This window comes from Lampetra fluviatilis, chromosome 16 (genome assembly GCF_964198595.1).
Source record: "Lampetra fluviatilis chromosome 16, kcLamFluv1.1, whole genome shotgun sequence".
Classification (NCBI taxonomy): Eukaryota; Metazoa; Chordata; class Hyperoartia; order Petromyzontiformes; family Petromyzontidae; genus Lampetra; species Lampetra fluviatilis.
The window spans coordinates 1,921,845-1,943,895 of record NC_136290.1 but is presented as its reverse complement, the minus strand read 5'-3'; the positions used below and the strand labels follow the sequence as shown (position 1 = coordinate 1,943,895).

At 45.6% G+C, this 22,051-nt stretch overlaps 1 protein-coding gene across 3 annotated transcripts in view; it reads right to left on the bottom strand.

Annotated features, from left to right (window-relative positions):
* Window positions 1-22,051, bottom strand: part of LOC144936460 (ATP-binding cassette sub-family C member 8-like) — a 113,917-nt gene that overhangs the window by 52,008 nt on the left and 39,858 nt on the right. For all 3 annotated transcript variants that reach the window (XM_078863530.1, XM_078863528.1, XM_078863529.1), the window contains exons 10-15: window positions 20,960-21,094; window positions 17,912-18,074; window positions 16,447-16,487; window positions 15,590-15,732; window positions 5,254-5,353; window positions 61-171 (exon numbers count right to left, since the gene is read on the bottom strand). In XM_078863530.1, the coding sequence (XP_078719656.1) occupies window positions 61-171; window positions 5,254-5,353; window positions 15,590-15,732; window positions 16,447-16,487; window positions 17,912-18,074; window positions 20,960-21,094 (693 nt within the window). The remainder of the gene's footprint in view (window positions 1-60; window positions 172-5,253; window positions 5,354-15,589; window positions 15,733-16,446; window positions 16,488-17,911; window positions 18,075-20,959; window positions 21,095-22,051) is intronic.

Here is a 22,051-nt window from a genome sequence, read left to right as displayed (position 1 = left end):
CCCTTGCTGTCAATGTCCCTGTAGTGTACCGCACAGTCCACTGGATAATCCTCCAGTTACCTTCAAGGCCACGTCGTCTCCTTCACCGAGCGAGGGCTGCCGCCACGTCTGCGCGTCCAGAGAGCTCCAGTATCGCTTGCCTCCCGCCTTCCTGTTTATGGCCCTCAGTGGCTAAGGGCGGCAAGTGGCAGACGGAGGTTGCAGACCGACGCCAGACGACACACAGCTGTCACAGACGAGCTCTCACGTCACAGTCAATATAAACCTCTGATGACGATGGTAAGCACGTGCACAGAGGAGATTCCAAAGAACACAGGATGAGATGTTACTATCCTTTGTGCAAGCACTTCCAAGAGTTCATGAACAGTGAGTCTGGTGAAATTTGGGGAGCGCATCGTCAGTAGTGCTTCTAATAGCTAATAGTTGCAGGGGCAATGTGAAACCATTACACATTAATATGTAAGAACCAAAAGTACGATTTGATGCAGGTATTGTGAGCTTAATAATTGACAATAATCAATCATTTACTCAATCACTGGCGGAGCCAGTGGGAGGGGGGTTGGCACGTGCCCCCCCCCCAATGGACCGATCGAAATCCCTAATTTCGATCGGATCATTGGGGTTTGTTAGTAAATCGGCATTTTGCGACCCCTACTGCCACTGTGAAGCATAATATTACGTGCCAGGGACTCTATTAGATAGGACAATAGTCTGAGTCCATAATTGGCAATAAGTAACGGCAAAGCAGTTATAAGTGACTCATAGAATTGTGCGCAGTTGCATATACAGTACACGACTTCCCTGAAGGCATACTTTCAGCGAGCGCGATGCTGATCACACACGGTTCGAATTCGACACTCGATCGATGGCTGCGCCATCGCCGCACACGCGTCGAATAAAAAGCAAGGGAAAAGTCCTTACTTACAACTCCTATCATTTTTCATTGCTGGAGGGGTTGCCCCCCCACCTGAAAACCATGGCTCCGCCATTGGACTCAATGCATCGTTACACTCATAACACATACTTTACACAGTCTAGTTGTGTAATATTGCTGAACACCCTGTCCTCGTTCTTGCCAATGTGAATGTTTTTGGATTTTGTTGTTGTTGCTGTACTCCAGCACCACTGATCACCTTTGTAATACAGCCGGGTAACTGAATAAATGGGATCATCTGTGTAACAAATAAAACAAACTCAAACGTAATATAATAGAACCGCTCTTAATAACCACACATGTTAACAACTAATCGCTTTACGACGGGCCTCCATACAGCCCAATGTGTAGTGTATAGTAACGGAGTGTATAGTAGTGTAGTGTATACTCTTTGGTTCTTTCGGAAAAGTCACGTAGGTATAAAATAAAATAAATCACGACGTTTCGGGTGCAACACAAGCGTCTGTCATCAGGTGGGAAAGCATGGTCTGCTGCTGAAGCAGACTGATTTAAAAGGTTTGAAATGGCTGTAGCCCAAGGGTCATAAAGAAGTGGGCGGGGCTAGTGATGTTAACGTGAGAAATTAGCATGTTAATGTAAGATAGGAGAGCTGCCTCCTCGACGAGGGCACGGAAGTGGCTATGTTAATGTGAGAGATTAGTATGTTAATGTGAAATCGAAGAGTGGTGAAATCAAAAGGCATGAGTGCAACCCAAAGGGTGCAATCCAAAGGGCATGTGAGCATGAGAGTGCAATCCAAAGGCATGAGAGTGCAATGCAAAAGACATGTGAGCATGAGAGATCTAAGAGAGAAGCATAGAAAGAGAGAGAGACACACACAGAGAGTTGGAAATAACAGCTGACATAGGCAGGTAGGATGGAAACATCACAGTCAGTTAAGACTTTACCTGGTTAATAACGTCCTTCCAATGATTGCTCAGTTTGTACCCATCCTCTCGGTTGAAGTTGTGTCTGTATTTTTTAATCTGGATGGCTTCATGAACAAATCTCTGAAGGTAGCCGGTAGGTTTGCAGAGTACCTCCGTCTTGGAAAAATCAATTTCGTGTGAGCCCACAGCGTTAAAACAATGATCGGCAATGGCAGAGGTATTGGTCCTACCGTGTTTCAGATCTGCCTTGTGTTCACGAACTCGGTCCGAGACATGTTGTTTCGTTTCCCCAATGTAACTGCTGCCGCAACCACAACTCAGTTTGTAGACACCAGGGTATTGCATGTCAGGAATCACATCCTTTACAGATGGGATTAAATAACAGATTTTGTGTACTGTGTTGAATCTAACCTGAATTTTGTGTTTGTTTAAGATTGTGGAAATATTTTTGGTAACCCCTGCTATGTATGGTAAAATGATGGTTTTGGTTGGATCCTCAGAAGGTTGTCTCCGCATGGCTGGGGAGAAAGCTTTGCGGATTGTACGGTCCGAGTATCCGTTCATCTTGAGGGCTTGGTGTACGTGCTCCAACTCACAGGCTAAGTGGTGCTGGTCGAAGATGCAATGGGCCCTATGGTGTAGTGTTTTGATGAGGGAATTCTTCTGGGCTGGATGGTGGTGGGAGTCAGGCTTTAGATAGGCATCTGTGTTGGTAGCTTTCCTGTAGACCGAATGTCCCAACGAGCCATCAGGTCTCTTCTTGATCAAAACATACAAGAATGGTAGTTTGCCATCCTTTTCCACTTCCATGGTGAATTTGATAGATGGATGTATGGAATTGATGTGGTTGAGAAATTGGTTCAGTGCTGGCAGGCCATGTGGCCAGATGACGAACCTGTCATCCACGTATCTCTTCCATGAGGAAGGACGTAGGGTGGATGTCTGGATGGCATCTGTCTCAAATTTCTCCATGAAAACATTCGCTACCATTGGCGATAAGGGAGAACCCATTGGGGTACCCTCATTTTGTTTGTGAATGTACCATTCCAGGTGATATATGTGTTGGGAAGGGAATGCCTTGCCAAAGTTGGTACATCTGGAATCAGTCCTTGTTGGACCAAGTCTTCAATGATTGCAATGGTGTCAGGTACAGGTACATTGGTGAACAGAGAGACTACATCGAAACTGACAAGCAAATAATCTGGAGACAGTGAGATGACCTTGATTAGAGAAACTAAGTGAGCTGAGTTAAGTACAGCTGAGGTGGACTTGCCCGTGAAAGGAAGCAGAATCTCAGAAATAAATCGGGCCAGTTTGTAGGCGTGTGAGTTAATGGTGGAGACGATAGGGCGGAGCGGGGTAACTACTTTGTGGATTTTTAGAAGGCCATATAATCTGGGTGGTCTCGCAGCCGAAGGTTTTAGGGAGCTCTGCTTGGTCTGATCGATTAGAGAAGTTGATTTAGTGATGATATTGTTGGTTTTTGTAGCTAGGCGGTTGGTGGGATCTCTGTTGATTTTGGAATAGCTGCCATCATTAAGAAGGTCCTGAATTTTGTTGTTGTAAGTGTTTTTTTCCATGATGACAGTGGCATTGCCTTTGCAAACTGAGAGGATGACAATGTCATCTTTGTTTTTTATTTAGAGAGTTCAAAACGCTCGTTCTTGCTGATGTTGCTAATGGGTTTCTTAGCATTTTTGAGGATAGCAGGGATTTCAGATCTATAAACGTCTGCCGGGATGTGTCCCAAGCCTTTGAGGGCTACGTCAACCTGGGCAATTATATCATTCACTGGGATGTGTTTAGGGGTGACTTCGAAATTCAACCCTTTGGCTAGTACCGATTTTAGGCTGTCGGAAATTGGGATGTTACTATGATTGATGACAATCTTGTTAATATCTAACTTTTTAACGTGTGGCAATGGCTTCTTTTTTGACAGGAGGTTGAATTTAGCGATCAAGTTAACATTGCATTTGGTTGACATTGAAGTAGCAGAATAAACTGTCATGTTATCTACATGGTCCCAATCAGAAGTGGACATTTTATCTGTTAATTTTAAGTGTGATTGTAAGAGAGGCTTGTCTAAATTATCAAAATCGGAGAAATATTATTTTCTCTGAGATTAGCGATAAGCTGGCCCTAAACAAGATCCATTTAGCGTTAGGAGAAGTGACAGCAGCAGATGTGAGTGTAAATGTGGTCGGTATTACCTTGTTGTCGCGGCATCTCTTGAGAAAGGTGAAAGACTCGATCAGGTGAGCCTTCTTGTCTCGCAGTCTGTTAAAAGCTCTAACAGATGTGTGGAAACCCTCCCCGTAGAGGCGGTTCAATCTTGATTTGAAACTTTCGTGACTGCAGGAATCCATACTCTTTGGTTCTTTCGGTAAAGTCACGTGCGCCCGGAACGCCGTGATTTATTTTATTTTATTCCTACGTGACTTTACCGAAAGAACCAAAGAGTATGGATTCCTGCAATCACGAAAGCTTCAAATCAAGATTAGTGTAGTGTATATTGGTGTCGTGTATAGTAGTGTCGTGTATAGTAATGTAGAGTAGAACCCTTCTTAACAACCACCCCTCTTAACGACTAATCACTTTACAGTTAATATTAATTCATGCATTTATTAACCATGTTTCTTTAACATGATGTGTTTATGTTGTTAGTATCTTTATGTATTTATATCCATTGTTTAAATATTATAAAGTACGTTTTTTGGGTGAAAAATGGGTAACTTTCGGTGCTATTGGAACGAATTAAGTCTTTAATGTGCACTTTCTATACTCACATAATGACCAAATCACGTAACAACCGGTTTCGTGGAACTAATTACCGTCGTTGAGAGGTGGGGTTCTACATATATGACCAGTGATTATTTGTGGGTAGAGGATATAAAGGCCTTCATATTAACAACTGAAAGTACTTGGTGGGATGGATGCCAGTGGAGAGGGGATTTCAGATCAGAGTCGTGGTCAAGCAGAGAGACACACAACCGGTTTAGTACTGAACCAGTAACTAATTGGCACGTTTTGTTTACGTGACAAACCGAACGAATTGGCTGTGTTGGGTGGTGGCGGGTTTAACAACACATTTATATTTACGGGATCTAACCCAAAAAAAACTTGATGATGAAGAGAGAAAAACCTTGCACAAAGCAGAGGTTTGGTTTGAAGGTCAGAGAATAAGCAGTTGCTACTGGCGTGAAGAACACGTGGATGGAAGTCAGGAGAGGTACAGTTAGTGATGTAAATAGGGACAAGAAGAGGGAAACTCTTTAGCTTCGCAGAGTCGACAGCCAACATTCCTTGTCTCCCCGCAGCTCTCACTCACCCTTGCTGCATTCACAGACGTCTCTTCGAAGCCAGAACCCAGAGACACGGCCATACCATTCTGAACATCAATTCCACAACAGCACTCACACCCTCACTCACCATGTCCTCCTTGTTGCTTTCTGGGGGCGCATCCCATGCTGCACACGATCCCTCCTCACGGATTTCATCGCTCCTCAGGAACTCTTTCAGCTTCTGCACGCTGCACGGTCCGACCACACACACTCAGAGGACAACAGCCGGAAGCTCCGCAGTTTAACATACACAGCCACAGGCAGAGATCTCCCGTGGAGCCTTGCTTACATCCTGCTGGGCAAGTGCTGCTCGCAAGCACCAATAGCGTCGCGTCGGTGACATTGGCCTCGGTGCAAGAAATGAAATGAGGCCCCCTCTCCAATTTACTCCCTCTCTACAAACCTGACGCCTGCACCTATCTGGCCTGTGGGCCTGGTGCAGGCGCACTGCCTGCACACTCAATAGCTACACGACTGGCAAGCACCTTATAAGAGTCGGCACACCGAACGAGAGGGATGGTGTGGGCAGGAGCATGCCCGGTCACCTCTGTTTCTGCAGTGTTGCGGTGCTGAGTTTTACCCACCACACCACTAACCTTAAAAGACTATTGGGGCAAGCATGGTTAGCGAGCACCAAATGAAGGCCAACAAGGCACACGAGGGGGTGGATGGCCAACACCACGCCCAGCCACCTTTGTCTCTCCAGTGCTGATGTTTTATACACATCGCACCAGGTACACATTTAAGGCTGAGTCAACCGAGAGAAGTCCCAGGACTGGTTCAAATATTCACCACTGTTTTTGTGTCGTGAGTGGGAATTGAACTAAGGTAATCAGGTTCGTAGTAGAGTGCACGAACTACTGCGCCACCGCTCCCCGTACACAAACACATACACAGAGGAAGACTCCACAGATGTCAATGCACATGCAGGTGTCGTCAGGCCAGTACTATGCCCCACCATCTTTGTCCCCTTTGTCTGCTCAGCAACAATTGGCACAAGAAGCTCATTTTAGGCACAAAAACACCCCCCCCCCCCGTAGTACAACCAATCCTTATCATCACAATCTTTAGTCATCTGATGTGCAACACTCTATTACTTTGTGCCACCGCTGATGTCCTTGAGGACACATGATGCAGTGAAGGTCAAATTACAGCCCTTTATAAATCCACTGCTGGATGAAGGACTCCCCACACTATCTCGGACAAGGGGACTCCTAGACCCTACTTTACCACACTGGTCATTGTGGCTTAGTTATACTTACTCCAGTTTACGTATCACTCATAGTGCAGTGCGCTAACCACTGCACCACCTCGAACCCTCTGCTACAATTTACGTTCCCTGACACTATACGTAGCAAGCAAAACAGCCTGGGAATAGGCTTTCCAACTCACAATATTTATCTACGTCCCTTTAAAAAATGATTGGTTGCAGGCAACAACTACCACCGCTACCTCTCACCTTATCTTGATGGACGAGCACACAAACACTCAGGACGCGCAGTGGTCAACACTTCACTATCGTGTGCCCACGCTCCATTCATTCCACTGCAGTATTCAGGGGAAGAGGCAGCAGCCTTGGCTGTCAATCACATTCCTGTCCTATGTGGGGGCACTGATCCCTTGTCATGATGGCAGCAGCCGGAGTCGGTCCACTCAATGTATCATGCACCAGAGACCCATATGTGCCAGCCTGTCTCCTGACACAACAGTGACAGCCTCTTTCCCCCCAAGTGCACCTTTGCGTATTGTGCCTCACCAGCAACACAGGCTGACAATGCAGGCTTTAACAAGAATGTGCTGCAGGTTGTGTAACTGTGCTGGTATGAAGGAAAAGCTAACATGAGTTGACCGACTGCTTTGGTAGGATTAACCCTGATAGGATTGAGTATGGCAGTGAGGTCACATTCTGTAGACCTCCGTGGTGGCTGTGAGCGAGGCCGCTTCATTCTCCGGACCCATGCTCCTTTGCATTGCTGATATAAAGCCCTGAAATTACCAAATGAACGTGCTGGTTTTGAAAACACAAACAACACATTAAATTTAAACGAAGCACGAAGGATGAGAGAAGATCCTTCATTAGTAAATCGGAACTTTCAGCGTGAGTGCTGTTAGTTTGAGTCTCTTTACTGAGAATGGTCATTGCACCTGACACTCACTTAAGGCCGATTTGACCTGGGGGAGGGGCCCATGTTTGGTTTATATATACAACTTGGAACTGATGTTGTACACTACCGGGAATTGGATTTTGGTTGTCGCGATAACAGCACTCTCCGTGAACCAGCTACGACATTGTTCCCCGTAAAAAAACACACACATGGAATGGCCAGGCAAGCTTATTTTAGGAAGGCAAGATGACATTCTTTGCACATTAGCACATCCAGACACACTCAGAATGTATATCGTGTGACTAAGCAGCACTTAGTGCCACGCACGCGGAATACATCACAACCAGACATGCTTAAGATGTAAAGCAGATTGAGCAGAGGAGATCAACATACCACATAAAGACACCCGCTGCAGTAAAATAATACAAGAAAGGCTAACGTCTGAGTCCTGAATAAATAGAAGTTCGTAAATACGATGTGATGACAAAGTGCATGTGCAGTCCGTCTTCGGACATCTACCTAATTTTCCTAAGAATAGATTGAAAGACTCCCTTAGTTTAGCAGTTTTAGTCCTGAATATTTCCACTGAATAATACGAACTGGCATCCTAATCACAGTATGGGCAGTTCATGACTCAATACCCGCAGATAGTTTTAACGCAGTAGAATTCCATACTGCCTTTACAGTGCCATGCTATAGTTCTCAGCATAGTAAAGTTGGGAAATTGGTGACCAATGCAAGGACAAATGTTTGAATCCATCACGTGACACTCCAGTCATCCTCACAGCGGCTGTTGGCTGGCCATCGAACAAAGATGGTCACTGCATCGCGTGCTTTCAGATGCGCTTCTGTGGCTATCTGGAATGCTCTTCCTTCTGATATGAAGAAGCCACTGGAGCTATGCACTTTTAAATCTAGATTTAGGACGAATATCTTTAGAACTGCTTTTTGTGTGGAGTTTGTTGTCCTTCCGTTGCACCTCCGATTATCTCAGTTGGCTACATTCTGTGCGAAATAAGTTCATCATACACGCATATTAATGTGCTTAAGATCTACATTTGTTTTTGGATGATGCCATGCATTGGATGTTCTATGCGGACATTATCATGAAGCCTCCATCACCCGTTGAGATTGTTATGCTTACAAAGATTTTATATCTCAATGTATTGATACAATTCTGACTTTCCTGACTACATTTAATATAACATATGACGTATTTTACAAATTGCTTTGAGCTTTCAAACTGCTTCGAAGCCAAGTGGCTTTCCCCAAAAACAAATATAGATCACTGTATTTGCTACGGAAACCTACATGTTATAGAAATGTAGTGACTGGAAATGTCACTGTGTGGTGCCGGGCCTGCGAGGCCACGGCGGGATGTATACTGTTGTGGGTACACCCTGGACACGGGGTGTAGTACCAGCCCTAGTGGGGGCTTGGGTGAGCGCTGGTGAAGCGCGGTGGCACCACGCACAGCGTGTGGCGCGGGCTCCCATTGAGAGAGCGAGAGTCAGCCAGCTGGGGTTACGTTGGGGGCATGATACTCTGGCTGACCTGGGGACATGTGTCCGGATGATACTGGAGGGGGCCATCGGTGGAGGGGGCCAATGGGTGGTCACATGGTCTGGGAAGAACTCTCAAGAGCCTTCGGGCAAGGGGCGAGAAGGTAGGCGGGGCGAGAGGCGGAGCCAGCCCCAGCCCGGCCCAATATAAGGGGGGCCCTGTAAGGGGCTAGGGGTTCTTACTGTTGGAGAGGCAGGAGATCCACGTCAAGCTTGAAAAAGCCTCCAGCCATGCGGTCCGGGACCCAACTTGTGGTCCGGACCGGGATAGTGGCACCGCGTCTAATTCTGCCGTAGCGTAGTTAGTTTGGTGTTAATAGTCCTGGAGTATGTTTTGCAAATAGTTAATAAACGTGTTGCTCCTAAGACAACGTCTGCGACTCAGTTGGACTCACTACATATATATATAAACCTATTACATGGTTACATTTAACATACTTGCCATGTGGAAGTAAAGTTTAAGATGATAATATTGGTCATCATGTAAATCCTCTAAAACTATCTACCGCATGCTACTGTATCAATATTTTATTCATATAACTTTCATGTTTATTTTAATACACACTCCAAAATCTCAAATCCCTCATGTAAATTATCCGGGTTAGACACTCGATACACATCATCTCACTCAGAGAGACAGGACTACGATGGTGCTAAACCGGTCCACGTGACAATGGTGATGGGACGAAGAAGTGTGGCGATCGTGGTGTAGTTGGCACACGATGGACAACGGACGGCACAACTCCCCGGACCTCTGCTATCTGCCGAGTGGCTGCGTCACACCATTACCAATCCAGCTTCACGGCATTGCAAGATAAAATTTCACTTCAGGCCACGCGGCATGCCAAGCAAGTGCGCTATTCTTAACGCGACACTTCAAAAGCAGCATCTTCTGAACGTCCGTAGTCGTTTCATGCATAACCGTAGTTTGCCTGTGTGTTGCCAATTCCAGTTCAAACACCAAATGCAGGCTTCACAGAGCTGTGGGGGTTAATACGGCTGCACTTACTGGACCTGCATTCGCTATGAGACACTAAGTAGAGCAGCTGTGTTCTCATCGTGTGTGCTATAGCATTACAATGCTTGGCAACAATCGTTTTCACGTCACTTCATGGCCCACAGTACTGTGTCATAATATGATTTTGGAGATGCATTACTTTTCTAGTTATAATAAAAATAAAAAAGTCATCAAACCGTTTGAATGTACCATGTAGGTTCGGATGAATAATTGATGCAATATGCACAGTGAAGATTTGAAAATGCATGAAAGAGGCCCAAGGAGCTATTCTTAGTCAGGTGCAGAACGAGCGTGACTGGGGCGTTATTCATCTCAGACGTGAGCGGTGATTGACTTACAATGCCAGGCACAATGAATGTGTCACTAAATTTAGATGCCTCCTCTTCCTTCTCCTCTTCTTCAGTACATCTAGCTCATAGCTCACCCTAAATCACATCCACTGCACAAACCATGGCAGATGCGGATACCGGATGTACAAATGGAAAATTCAAAACTCCCCAGAAGTGTGCGACGGTGGTCATCCAGTACAGATCATACAACATAACGACGCAATTCCCAATCCACAAATATGAAGGAAATATCACAGCGATCAAACTCCGCTGCTCCTGACGTAGTTATCTGGCTTGACCACCTGAATGTGAAATTGTAGTTGTTGTCTTCTTAGGTTCTTTCGGTAAAGCCACGCAGAAAGTAAAATAAAATAAAAACAAAAATCACGACGTTTCGGAGGCAACACAAGTCTCCGTCATCAGGTGGGACCGTCACAGCCAGATTAGCTGTATCAAGTGAGGCAATGATTCAAGATGTAATCCCTTAAAAGCGAGTTGAGGGGGGAGGGAGAGGGAGGGGGGAGCTCATCAGACTATGGTAGCCAATGAAAGGAACGTATCGAGAGGGAGGGGGGGCGAGGCCAAAAGGGTGGGCGATGGACGTGGAAGCGCTTGTGCACAAGCGGCCAATTACTGCACACGCCAACACAATGGAGCGATTGTGCGCAAGCGGCCAGCCACTGCACCCGCCAACACAATGGGCAGAGAGGAGGAGGGGAGGTCTAATACACATGATAGACAAAAGAACGAAAATGATGATGGGTACAAACTTAGGGGGAGCTCATCAGACTATGGTGGCCAATGAATGGAACGTATCGGGAGGGAGGGGGGGGCCGGGGGGGGGGCGAGGCCAAAAGGGTGGGCGACGGACGTGGAAGCGCTTGTGCGCAAGCGGCCAATTACTGCACACGCCAACACAATGGAGAGAGAGGGGGAGGGGGGGGTCTGATACACATGATAGACAAAATAACTAAAATGCCCATGTTTATACCAATGCTGGCTGAACAATGAAGAGAGTACTGTTAAAATAACTGGGGATGTTAACACTCGGTAAAGTACAGTAAAATAGTGCCTGTCAGATAAGATGGTCCAAAAAATTTGTGATTAAGTCTTTTTTGCGTGGTTGATAACATCTTTCCAATGATTACTAAGTTTGTACCCATCATCACGGTTGAAATTATGTCTGTGTTTGTATATTTGTATGGCTTCGTGTACAAACCTTTGATGGTAGCCGGGAGGTTTGCAGAGAACCTTGGTCTCGGAAAAGACAATTTCATGAGAGCCCACCGAGTTGTAGCAATGATCGGCCACGGCAGAAGAATCAGTTCTGCCGTGTTTCAGATCTGACTTGTGCTCGCGGACACGATCAGAAACATGACGTTTCGTTTCTCCAATGTAGCAATCACCACAAATGCAACTCAATTTGTAGACTCCAGGATACTGTAAGTCAGGAACGACATCCTTCACAGATGGAATCAGATCACGGATTTTATGCACTGTACTGAATCGGACTTGGATCTTATGTTTGTTTAGAATTTTGAAGATCTTTTTGGTCACGCCAGCTATGTATGGTAACGTAATGGTTTTGGTCGGAGTTTCATGTGGCTGTTTCTGTGTGGTGGGAGAGACAGCTTGGCGGATAGTACGGTCAGAGTATCCGTTCATCCTGAGGGCCTGATGTACATGTCTTAATTCACCGGTCAGGTGGTGTTTGTCACCGGTCAGGTGGTGTTCTGACAAACACCACCTGACCGGTGAATTAAGACATGTACATCAGGCCCTCAGGATGAACGGATACTCTGACCGTACTATCCGCCAAGCTGTCTCTCCCACCACACAGAAACAGCCACATGAAACTCCGACCAAAACCATTACGTTACCATACATAGCTGGCGTGACCAAAAAGATCTCCAAAATTCTAAACAAACATAAGATCCAAGTCCGATTCAGTACAGTGCATAAAATCCGTGATCTGATTCCATCTGTGAAGGATGTCGTTCCTGACTTACAGTATCCTGGAGTCTACAAATTGAGTTGCATTTGTGGTGATTGCTACATTGGAGAAACGAAACGTCATGTTTCTGATCGTGTCCGCGAGCACAAGTCAGATCTGAAACATGGCAGAACTGATTCTTCTGCCGTGGCCGATCATTGCTACAACTCGGTGGGCTCTCATGAAATTGTCTTTTCCGAGACCAAGGTTCTCTGCAAACCTCCCGGCTACCATCAAAGGTTTGTACACGAAGCCATACAAATATACAAACACAGACATAATTTCAACCGTGATGATGGGTACAAACTTAGTAATCATTGGAAAGATGTTATCAACCACGCAAAAAAGACTTAATCACAAATTTTTTGGACCATCTTATCTGACAGGCACTATTTTACTGTACTTTACCGAGTGTTAACATCCCCAGTTATTTTAACAGTACTCTCTTCATTGTTCAGCCAGCATTGGTATAAACATGGGCATTTTCGTTCTTTTGTCTATCATGTGTATCAGACCCCCCCCTCCCCCTCTCTCTCCATTGTGTTGGCGTGTGCAGTAATTGGCCGCTTGCGCACAAGCGCTTCCACGTCCGTCGCCCACCCTTTTGGCCTCGCCCCCCCCCGGCCCCCCCCTCCCTCCCGATACGTTCCATTCATTGGCCACCATAGTCTGATGAGCTTCCCCTAAGTTTGTACCCATCATCATTTTCGTTCTTTTGTCTATCATGTGTATTAGACCTCCCCTCCTCCTCTCTGCCCATTGTGTTGGCGGGTGCAGTGGCTGGCCGCTTGCGCACAATCGCTCCATTGTGTTGGCATGTGCAGTAATTGGCCGCTTGCGCACAAGCGCTTCCACGTCCATCGCCCACCCTTTTGGCCTCGCCCCCCCTCCCTCTCGATACGTTCCTTTCATTGGCTACCATAGTCTGATGAGCTCCCCCCTCCCTCTCCCTCCCCCCTCAACTCGCTTTTAAGGGATTACATCTTGAATCATTGCCTCACTTGATACAGCTAATCTGGCTGTGACGGTCCCACCTGATGACGGAGACTTGTGTTGCCTCCGAAACGTCGTGATTTTTGTTTTTATTTTATTTTACTTTCTGCGTGGCTTTACCGAAAGAACCTAAGAAGATGATTCCTTGCAGTCACGAAAGCTTCAAATCTAGAATTGTAGTTGTTGCTCTGCATCTACATCAACCATACAAAAGAAGAAGATTACATCAATGCCACTTTTTGCCAAATTGTTTTCCAAACTCCACACTTCCTAACCATATCCTTTCATGACATTTATAGCATTCTCTGCATGCTTCTACACTCAAAAGCCAGAAACTTATCTTCTATATGCTTTGTTAAAATACATCCCTCTGACCCTTACAGCAATATCTATCACTCTTACCTTAACCATATATATGTATGTTCATACTAAAGATTTCAGTTAGTTTCATCCTATCAAATCCACCATGCCAATGCAGTCTCTTAATGTTCTGCATTACAGAACAAACCCACAGGCACTTCTAGAATGTCTACTGTCCCATTGTCTGATGACACCTTTGTGATAGAGATACACATTAGGGCCTTTGTCTAACCACCCAGTAAAAAGATGTCTAAAGTGGCTACAATCTCCAACAAGGAAAAAAAAACCTGGTCCGGTACAATTCCTGAAGCCAGAGGAACCTACAGAGTCGCAGCCTGTGTAAGCAAAGCATCACTCAAGCCAGATGAGCCTGCAGTGGTCAGGAGCATCCCACAGACTGACAGAGGAGTAGCTATTGCTCATTGCATTACCAGCCACCAATAAAGCCACGAGGCTAATTCGTGACCCGAATGAATCTCAGGGCTTACACAGCGTAAAATTATCATGACTGCTAGGAACGCACAATTATTGTCAATTAAGAAAAAGTAACAAACTGACCGAAGAGCAGGGTTGTGGATCACCTAAACAAATGTTAAACTCTACAACCCACTAGGTTTGTGAGGTGGTCATGAGGTAACAGTACAGCAAGTGGGCTCATAAACCCATCTGTACAGAGCTTTGAGAGTTATCCACTGGTATGCATGGTTTTTTCTGAGTACTTAGGTTTCTTTCACGTGAAAAAATACTGCTTTTAAAGGAATCAATTAAACATCCCAATTACGGACCATGCTCAAAAACATCCCAATTAAGGACAGTGCTGAATGAGGCTTTCCTGGCAAACTGAAGAACAGCCCTGCAATATCTTCTTCTCGCCACTGCTGGCGGAAGAGCCCTCACTCGAGGGAGCTCTAGAGAGCTTCCTTAGATGGAATTTTGGCCTACTCTTTCAGAGCAGCCAGATATCTTCAAAGAGGTGGTAGTACCCATAATAGAGGTTTTTGGGTTAGATCACGTAAATATAAATATGTCGTTAAACCCGCCACCATCCGACACAGCCTATTAGTAAGGTTTGTCACATAAACAAAACGTGCCAATTCGTTACCAGTACAACACACCGGTGTGTTGGCGAACAAACCAACAACATTTACAATTCGAGTGCCATGATGTTTCGCCGGTAATTGCAACCAGCCTTATCAGACAACAGCCGGAATTGTGGAGAAATCCTCCTGTTTCAGTTTTAAATAGAGGGATGCAGATAAATGTGATGTTGTCACTTGTGAGCCAATCAGGTACGAAGGCAAAGGGGGGGTTAATCTATGCATATAAATAACAATGGATATCCATCCAGATGGTAGTTCGCAAACTTTACCCGACCACATGCAACCCGCTAATAGACTGCGATGAACCCATTTATACTGCTCGGTGAATAGAGGCCAGGGGATTTAAGAAATGTGCCCCATTGTTTCAACTTCTTGTTGCCGTATGGTTGACGTTGATGCAGAGAAACAACAACAATTTCACATTCAGGTGGTCAACTCAGATAACTTCGTCACGAGTAGCGGAGTGTATCGCTGTAATGTCTCCTTCGTATTTGTGGATCGGGCACTGGTGTCGTTATATGTTTTACAGTCTGTTCTGTATGACCACAGTCACACACTGGAGAGTTTTTAATTTTCCATTTGTGCATGAGGAATCCGCATCTGCCATAGTTTGTGCGGATGCGGTTTAGAATCGACCATGAGCTTCGTGGAAGATCATTCCCAGGGATCTTCTGCGTTGGTTCTTTCACAATAAGGTGTTTGTTTGTGAGTTCTTTTGAACTCTATTCATAAACTTCATCGAGGTTGAACTTGCATTGTTGAAGGTTAATCGTATGGGTCCAAAAGGGCTTGGCATGCCTTCGAGCGATGACGAGGGACCTTAACAAGGTCCTGATTGTTTCAACTGCCCTGGCATGACATCCGGATTGCAAGTCCGGTGTGCTGACCGTTACACCGTGGCAGCATCCTTTCACCGTAAATTAAATGATGTTTACAATTATTCTGAAGAGCACCTGGGCCCTACCTGACGAGAGCCTTGACGGTGAAGCGCACCACGGTGGACAGGAGGAAGAGCGGCGTCACCAAGATGTGGAACAGCGACAGAGACGCGAACGCCACCGACGGGGTCAGCTCGGTCTCCTCAATGTGGGCATGAGCCACAAACGTCTACACAAAAAACAAAGACAGAGAGCCCCCTTATAGCCTCAACAGACTCTTGGGGCAATCGCTGTTTAGCGAGTAAAATCACCTATGAAGGCCGGCAATGGTAAACGAGGGGGTGGGTGGCAAGCACCACGCCCGGCCGTCTTTCTCTCCCCAGTGGTCATGTTTAAACACCGTAACCAGGTACTCATTTACAGATGAGTTGACCTAGGGAAGGCCCAGGACAGATAATCGTCACTGGTGTTGGCCGTGAGCAGGAATCAAGCTCGGGTCATCGAGTTCTTAGCACAGCATGCTAACCGCTGCGCCACCGCTCCCCACACACACGTGCGCGAGGTTACACGGCTATCAGTGAAATATCCGTGTTATAGTGTTAACAGCACAGAAGGAGAAACATTTTCGTGTCAGCTGGAGCTACTTTGCTCTGAAAGATCGCAGTTTGTGATGAACTCCAATCATTGTTTCATCCAAAGCCAAGCAAAATGTTCTCCTTGAGCAATGAGTGAATGAAATGGAAAACAAATGGAGCTGTGTGCCTTCACTTGGGCACTGTCACAAAAAATCCTTTAAAACTGCTTTTTGTGTTTAGTTTGTTGTCCTTCCCCGCACCTCTGATTAGCACGGTGGGCGATGTACGGTGCGAAAGAAGTTAAACATACATACGTCACAATGGTTTCATGATGGGCAGGAAGGAACATGTGTGTGGGTGATACTCACGGCAAGGACGGCTGCAATTGGAATTCCAGCATTCATGAAAACTGCACACACACAGAGGGGATATTTTGAGAACGTCTCAGACCAGTACAGCTGAGTGATAGCATGCAATAGATATTTTCAAACAAATTCAGAAACATTGCACGATTGTTATTGCCAGCAATTTACACTACATATGCATTTGTTGATGAAAAAAAAAATCCATACTATATTTGCTGTCGGCTCATTGTTTGTTATTTCTCAAGTACATTGTCCATTACTGTGGGTGCATGCTAAAGTGATTTGGTAAGCATGCATCAAGGTAAATGGCAGTGTGAGAAGATGAGGATCACAGTTGTTTTCACGTCTCTTGTGACAAACGTGGCCCGATTCATGAGATTTGTGGCGCCTGCTAGCTCTTGGTCAGTCCCAAGCTGCCCCAAAGCCGGTCCAATATCACCATCCCCTACTAGCAGACTAATCCACATTTGCAGGATGGTGGAGCATTCAACTTGAGTCATGACACCGTGAGAGCTGCCGCTGGGCGGTCTCCCTGGTTAGACTCCAGCACCACAGCAGGGCGATGGAGTGGTTAAGATATGATGTAAGGCACTGAGTGAGCTGCTGATGAATGTAAGCCAGAGTAGCAGGTGTGTTTATGCTCATGATAAAATATGAATATAACTATATTCTTTGGTTCTTTCGGTAAAGTCACATAGGTAGAAAAATAAAAAAACCACGATGTTTCGATCACAACACAAGCAATCGTCATCAGGTGGGACAACCACAGCAAGAAAAACTGCTGAAGTAGGCGAGAGATCTGCCGTGGCACGAGGTTATATAGGCCTCGGCAGTAGGGGGGGAGAGAGAAGGGGGGGGGGAGGAGGCGGGGCAGAAAATGGACCGCGCAGCAGCACCCGGGTCACTGGAGTAGAGATCAGAGAGAGATGCACAGAGAGAGAGAGAGTGAAAGACAGTAGCAAACTAATGTGAAATTCACAAATTGGGAGCGAGGGTAGGGCAGCACTGTCTGTGCGGGCCGGGTCGTGACCCAGTGTTGTTGCTGTAACGTAAATAAACACATTTCAGGTGTTTATTAATAAATACAACTTTACAACAGTGCCATTTTAATTAACATTGTTCATTATAAAGTTAACGCAGCTTAGTGCGGAAGGAATAATCACCAGGCCACTCACTGGTTCTGTGCAGGAAGGAAGGACTGGAGAGAGAATTAGTGGAGAAGAAGAGAGTGGTGCTCGAGAAGGAAAGAGGTTCACTGAACAGGGTGGTCCAGATGTGTTGTAACCCCCAATTCATTGACCCATATTTTGTTTTCCTTTGAATATTCATTTCTGCTTTAAATATAACCTTACTTTTAAAAACTATATTAATTTCTAGAGAATGAAATGGGGGTCACGAGACATCCGGACCACCCTGTCGAGTGTGTGCCCCCTCCGAGAGGGGGAACGAGGGGAGAATTGGAACTCACTGGAGAGGGATGTGTAGATGGCAAAGGTCTTGAGGCTCTTGAGTTCCTTCTCCCTCAGGGTCTCCACGCTGGAGCAGAAGATGTTTTCCCAGGCGTACAGCTTGAGCAGCTTGATGCCCTTGAGCATTTCACTCGTCTTCATGAGGCGCTCGTTGGAGTACTCCTGTCCACGCCACATTCAATGTCAGTTGAGGAAAATTACCCAGATATTCACAGCGCGCAAAGTCATCGCGTGGTAATGATGGGTCTACGTCAACCAAATGTAAAAGGTGTGTGCACAGTAAACCCTCGCTATGTGCGAGTTCTGGATTCGCGAGTTTCCCATATTCACGAGTTACTATATGTATACTGATTCCCTATTCCTGACCCGCCGGGCTCCAGTGTTCGCGAGTCTACGTAGTGCCGGACCACCGACACCGGGGAGGTGCGCACAGAATGTTGTTACATTTGAAACGGTCTGCAAAGATTAAGCAAGCCCTCTCGGCTGCCCGCTTAGTCTTCAAGTCTCGCAGTAATCCCGCTCTGACATTGCTACTGTGCATCTTTACTTTATTCTGTATGTACTTGCAGTCAACTGTAAGGTCCGTAAAAAAGAACCCGAGTGCAATCGGGGATTGCAGGAAGCTGATTGTTCACATTGGTGATGATTTCAGCTGTGAGGAGTAGGTGATGTGAAACTTTTGTTCCTAAAAAGTTTTATTTCAATGAAATGCAATCCAAATATTGCAGTAGTTCTCAAATCATGGGGTCCGTCTCCCCCCCGCCTTCCCCAGCATTTCAGGGGGGGGGGGGCGAGAGGCTGTGGCGTGGATACCATGCAGGAGAATTTTGAATGTGTGTAGGGAACATCAAGCACACCGTAATGCCTTACAAACCACACAAATACACAACATGAAACAAATGCCTTTCTAACTCCGCGTTGACTAGAGGCGTGGATATGTGACCTCTCTGTGGTTCTAATTGGGGGGCTGACATACCGAGCAGGTTGAGAACAACTAATGCATGGTGGGGAAAAAAAAACATTTAGCTTTTTAAAAAGGAATGCCTCGAGGGACGTCATTCCTACCCAAGGCTATAGTAATTAAGGACTGGCTGGCCCATACAAATTGGCAACCGGTAAAAGATAAGTATATATGTGATGCAACATAGCTCTAACATGAAGAGCACGCTTATTACCGGGAGGGAAAGGTAACAAGAAACACGAGTACACATTTCAGCATGCGTAATGTGAATTCAGTCTCAAACAAGGAAGTTAAAGCCATTGATTAATGGAATAATGGGATAAGTGGAGCAATTAAAGACATTTACTTGATGCAGTGGCTATTTAAGTTTCAGACAACATCGGTAGCGGTCATTCGACCCTTCCTGAAAACGATCACAAGAAAAACACCGTCACCGCTTAAGCGAAAGAGTAAACGTGGTTTCGTTTGTGAAAAAAAGTTGAAGTAAATTCACAGGAAACTACAATTAATTCGTTTAATGACTGCACTGCATGACGATGATGCACTGTGTCTTTGAATGCCGACAGATGCCATTTAGCTGTAAATGTCAGAAAGCATTTAGCTGTCTGTGCTTCTCAAGGGGGCAGGTGTCTCTCAGCCACACCGATGAACAGCCTGGGAAGACTCTAGAGCTGGGTCAACGCGTAGGCAGAAGGATGCTATCGTTAAATCGGATTTACGTTTAGAGAAGTCGAGACTGAGAGCACCATGGATCATTTCATGTAAAGCCCAAGCAGTTTTTCTTTGGTCGGATTAGATGTGGAAAACCTCTCGGAGTGATTTCTGCTTGGCAATGACTTCAGATTGAGACCAGGGTGCGACGTGTCTAGATGTATCACAGCATTCGAATGCACATGCGGCTCCCGAAGAAGCTCGCAGCAAGTGGCATGAGATGTAGGACATTATGCCGAACAGCACGCGGTACAGCCCACAAAACACGTTGCAAAAACGTGTGCAGCACACGTAAAATATTTTTGTGTGAGCATGTACACACTTTTGTTTTCCACTGCCAAGACATCGTACAATGAAAGACATTACGTTATATTCACTTCATCATCACGCACATCAAAAAGCATTTTCACGATCACTGGTTTGCTGCGTGTGTGAAAATGTTGAGCTAAAATATTAACGACCAATAAACGAATGCTCGTCTCAACATTATGGCCCTCTTTGTTAATCCCTGCGTGGAATGGAAGTTATTTTACCATGCCGCATGTCGGTAAGTGGGGGTTAGTGAAGGAAAGCAGCATTGATATGGTCGCACAGTACAGTACAACAATGGTATATTTTCTGCATTTCCCCCTGCTGCCCATTACCTATCACAGCCACAAAACATCAAATTATCATAAAGGTTTTTGGTTCTTGGTTAAATTGCATAAATATAAATGCGTTGATAACCCACCACCACCCGACACAGCCAATTAGTAAGGTTCGTCACGTGAACGAAACGTGCCAATTAGTTACTGCTTCAGCACACCGGTGTGTTTAAGAGTAAACCCATAACGTTTAAAATTTGAGTACAAAAGAAAAAACAACTTCACTATGATAATTGGTTTTTTACCCTTCTATCTGGCAACAAAACTGACACCTTTTTTTTTACAAGGAGTCATGTTTGCATAGACCGCAATACCTGCAGTCATCTGGTCCAACCCATGTGAGACTAGGCTCTAAGGAAAGCTGTCTCGGGTGTGGACCAATCAACTTCAAGGACAGTGCACATTGTCAGAGTTATGTCTTTTGTATTATGACTGCAGGTATTGCGGTCTATGCAAACATGACTCCTTGTAAAAAAAAATAGGTGTCAGTTTTGTTGCCAGATAGAAGGGTAAAAAACCAATGATTATATTTTTACTGGCAAATGAGGTTCCCATGGTGTAAAAAAACTTCACTATGAATAATATTTCCCGCGAAAGCCTACGAGTTAAAGCAGATCAATCACTGAAATAAAGAAATGTCCACCGCCCAATGATGACATGACGGAGCGGTTTAGTCGTTGGGCCACCAGGTGAGGGCCAGCTCGGTGAGCGTGGTGGTGCGCACTCCTCACCAGCGTGCACTTCTGCACGTCGGCCAGCTTGGTGGCAATGTAGTACTGCGCTGGGGCGAGCAGCGCGATCACCGTGGCCCCGATGAGCGCGCTCACTCCCAGCTGGTTATACAGGAGGATGACCCCCATCACTATCTGCGCGACAAAAGACAAAGATCCCCCGCGTAGCCTTAAGAAACTTTTGGGGCAAGTTCTGTGAGCGAGCGCCTATGTTGGCCGGAATGGCACACGAGGGGGTTGGTGGCCCACACCATGCCCGGCTGCCATTGTCTCCCCAGTTGCGATGTTTAGACACCACACCAGGCACTCATTTTAGGCTGAGTCGACCTATGGTCGGCCCAGAACCGATTCATATTATCGTCACTGGTGTTGGCCGTGAGCGGGAATCGAACTTGGGTTGCCGGGGTTCGTAGCGCAGTGGGCTAACCGCGACACTACCGACACATAGCAGGACCAGAATGTCTAAAATGTGTCTTGCCCAAGTCTTGAACAGGTCCACTCAACATTTCCTGACAGTTAAAACGATAAACCTAATTTGTGTCTCTCTCTGTTTATCAATGCAAATCAAATTGTTCATACTTCTTTGTGGACTCTTCTGCCATTTGTTAAAATATCATATTACATGGGAGGACATACAGTATATATTTTTTCCTTATTTATCCTTTGTAAGGTAATTTCCCATCCCCCGTCCTGGATCGGCAAAGTAGTCGATGTTGATTACTCAGTCACCTGAGGCACAGGGTTTGCTTGGTGAAATCGGCCTGAATAATTATGTCAGCAGTAGTGAACCGCAAAGGACATAGGAAGCAAATGATTATCGTCTAAACCTAGAAACAGCAGCACGGCAATTTCAGATCTCCATATTCCTGATAAAAAATAAAATTAGTGCATATATATACCATTAAGCATAGCTATTAATGGCACGTGTTTCAAGTTTATACATTTGAGTTTATGTAACATCTTTATACAGCCATGGAGTTAACATCTATACGTCTCAGAATAAGGTGGCTCATGGACATGAGCTACGGAAAATGACTGAAAAACTCGACAAAGATGGGTGCCCTAGTTGGGCCAAAGGTAAATATGAGCAAA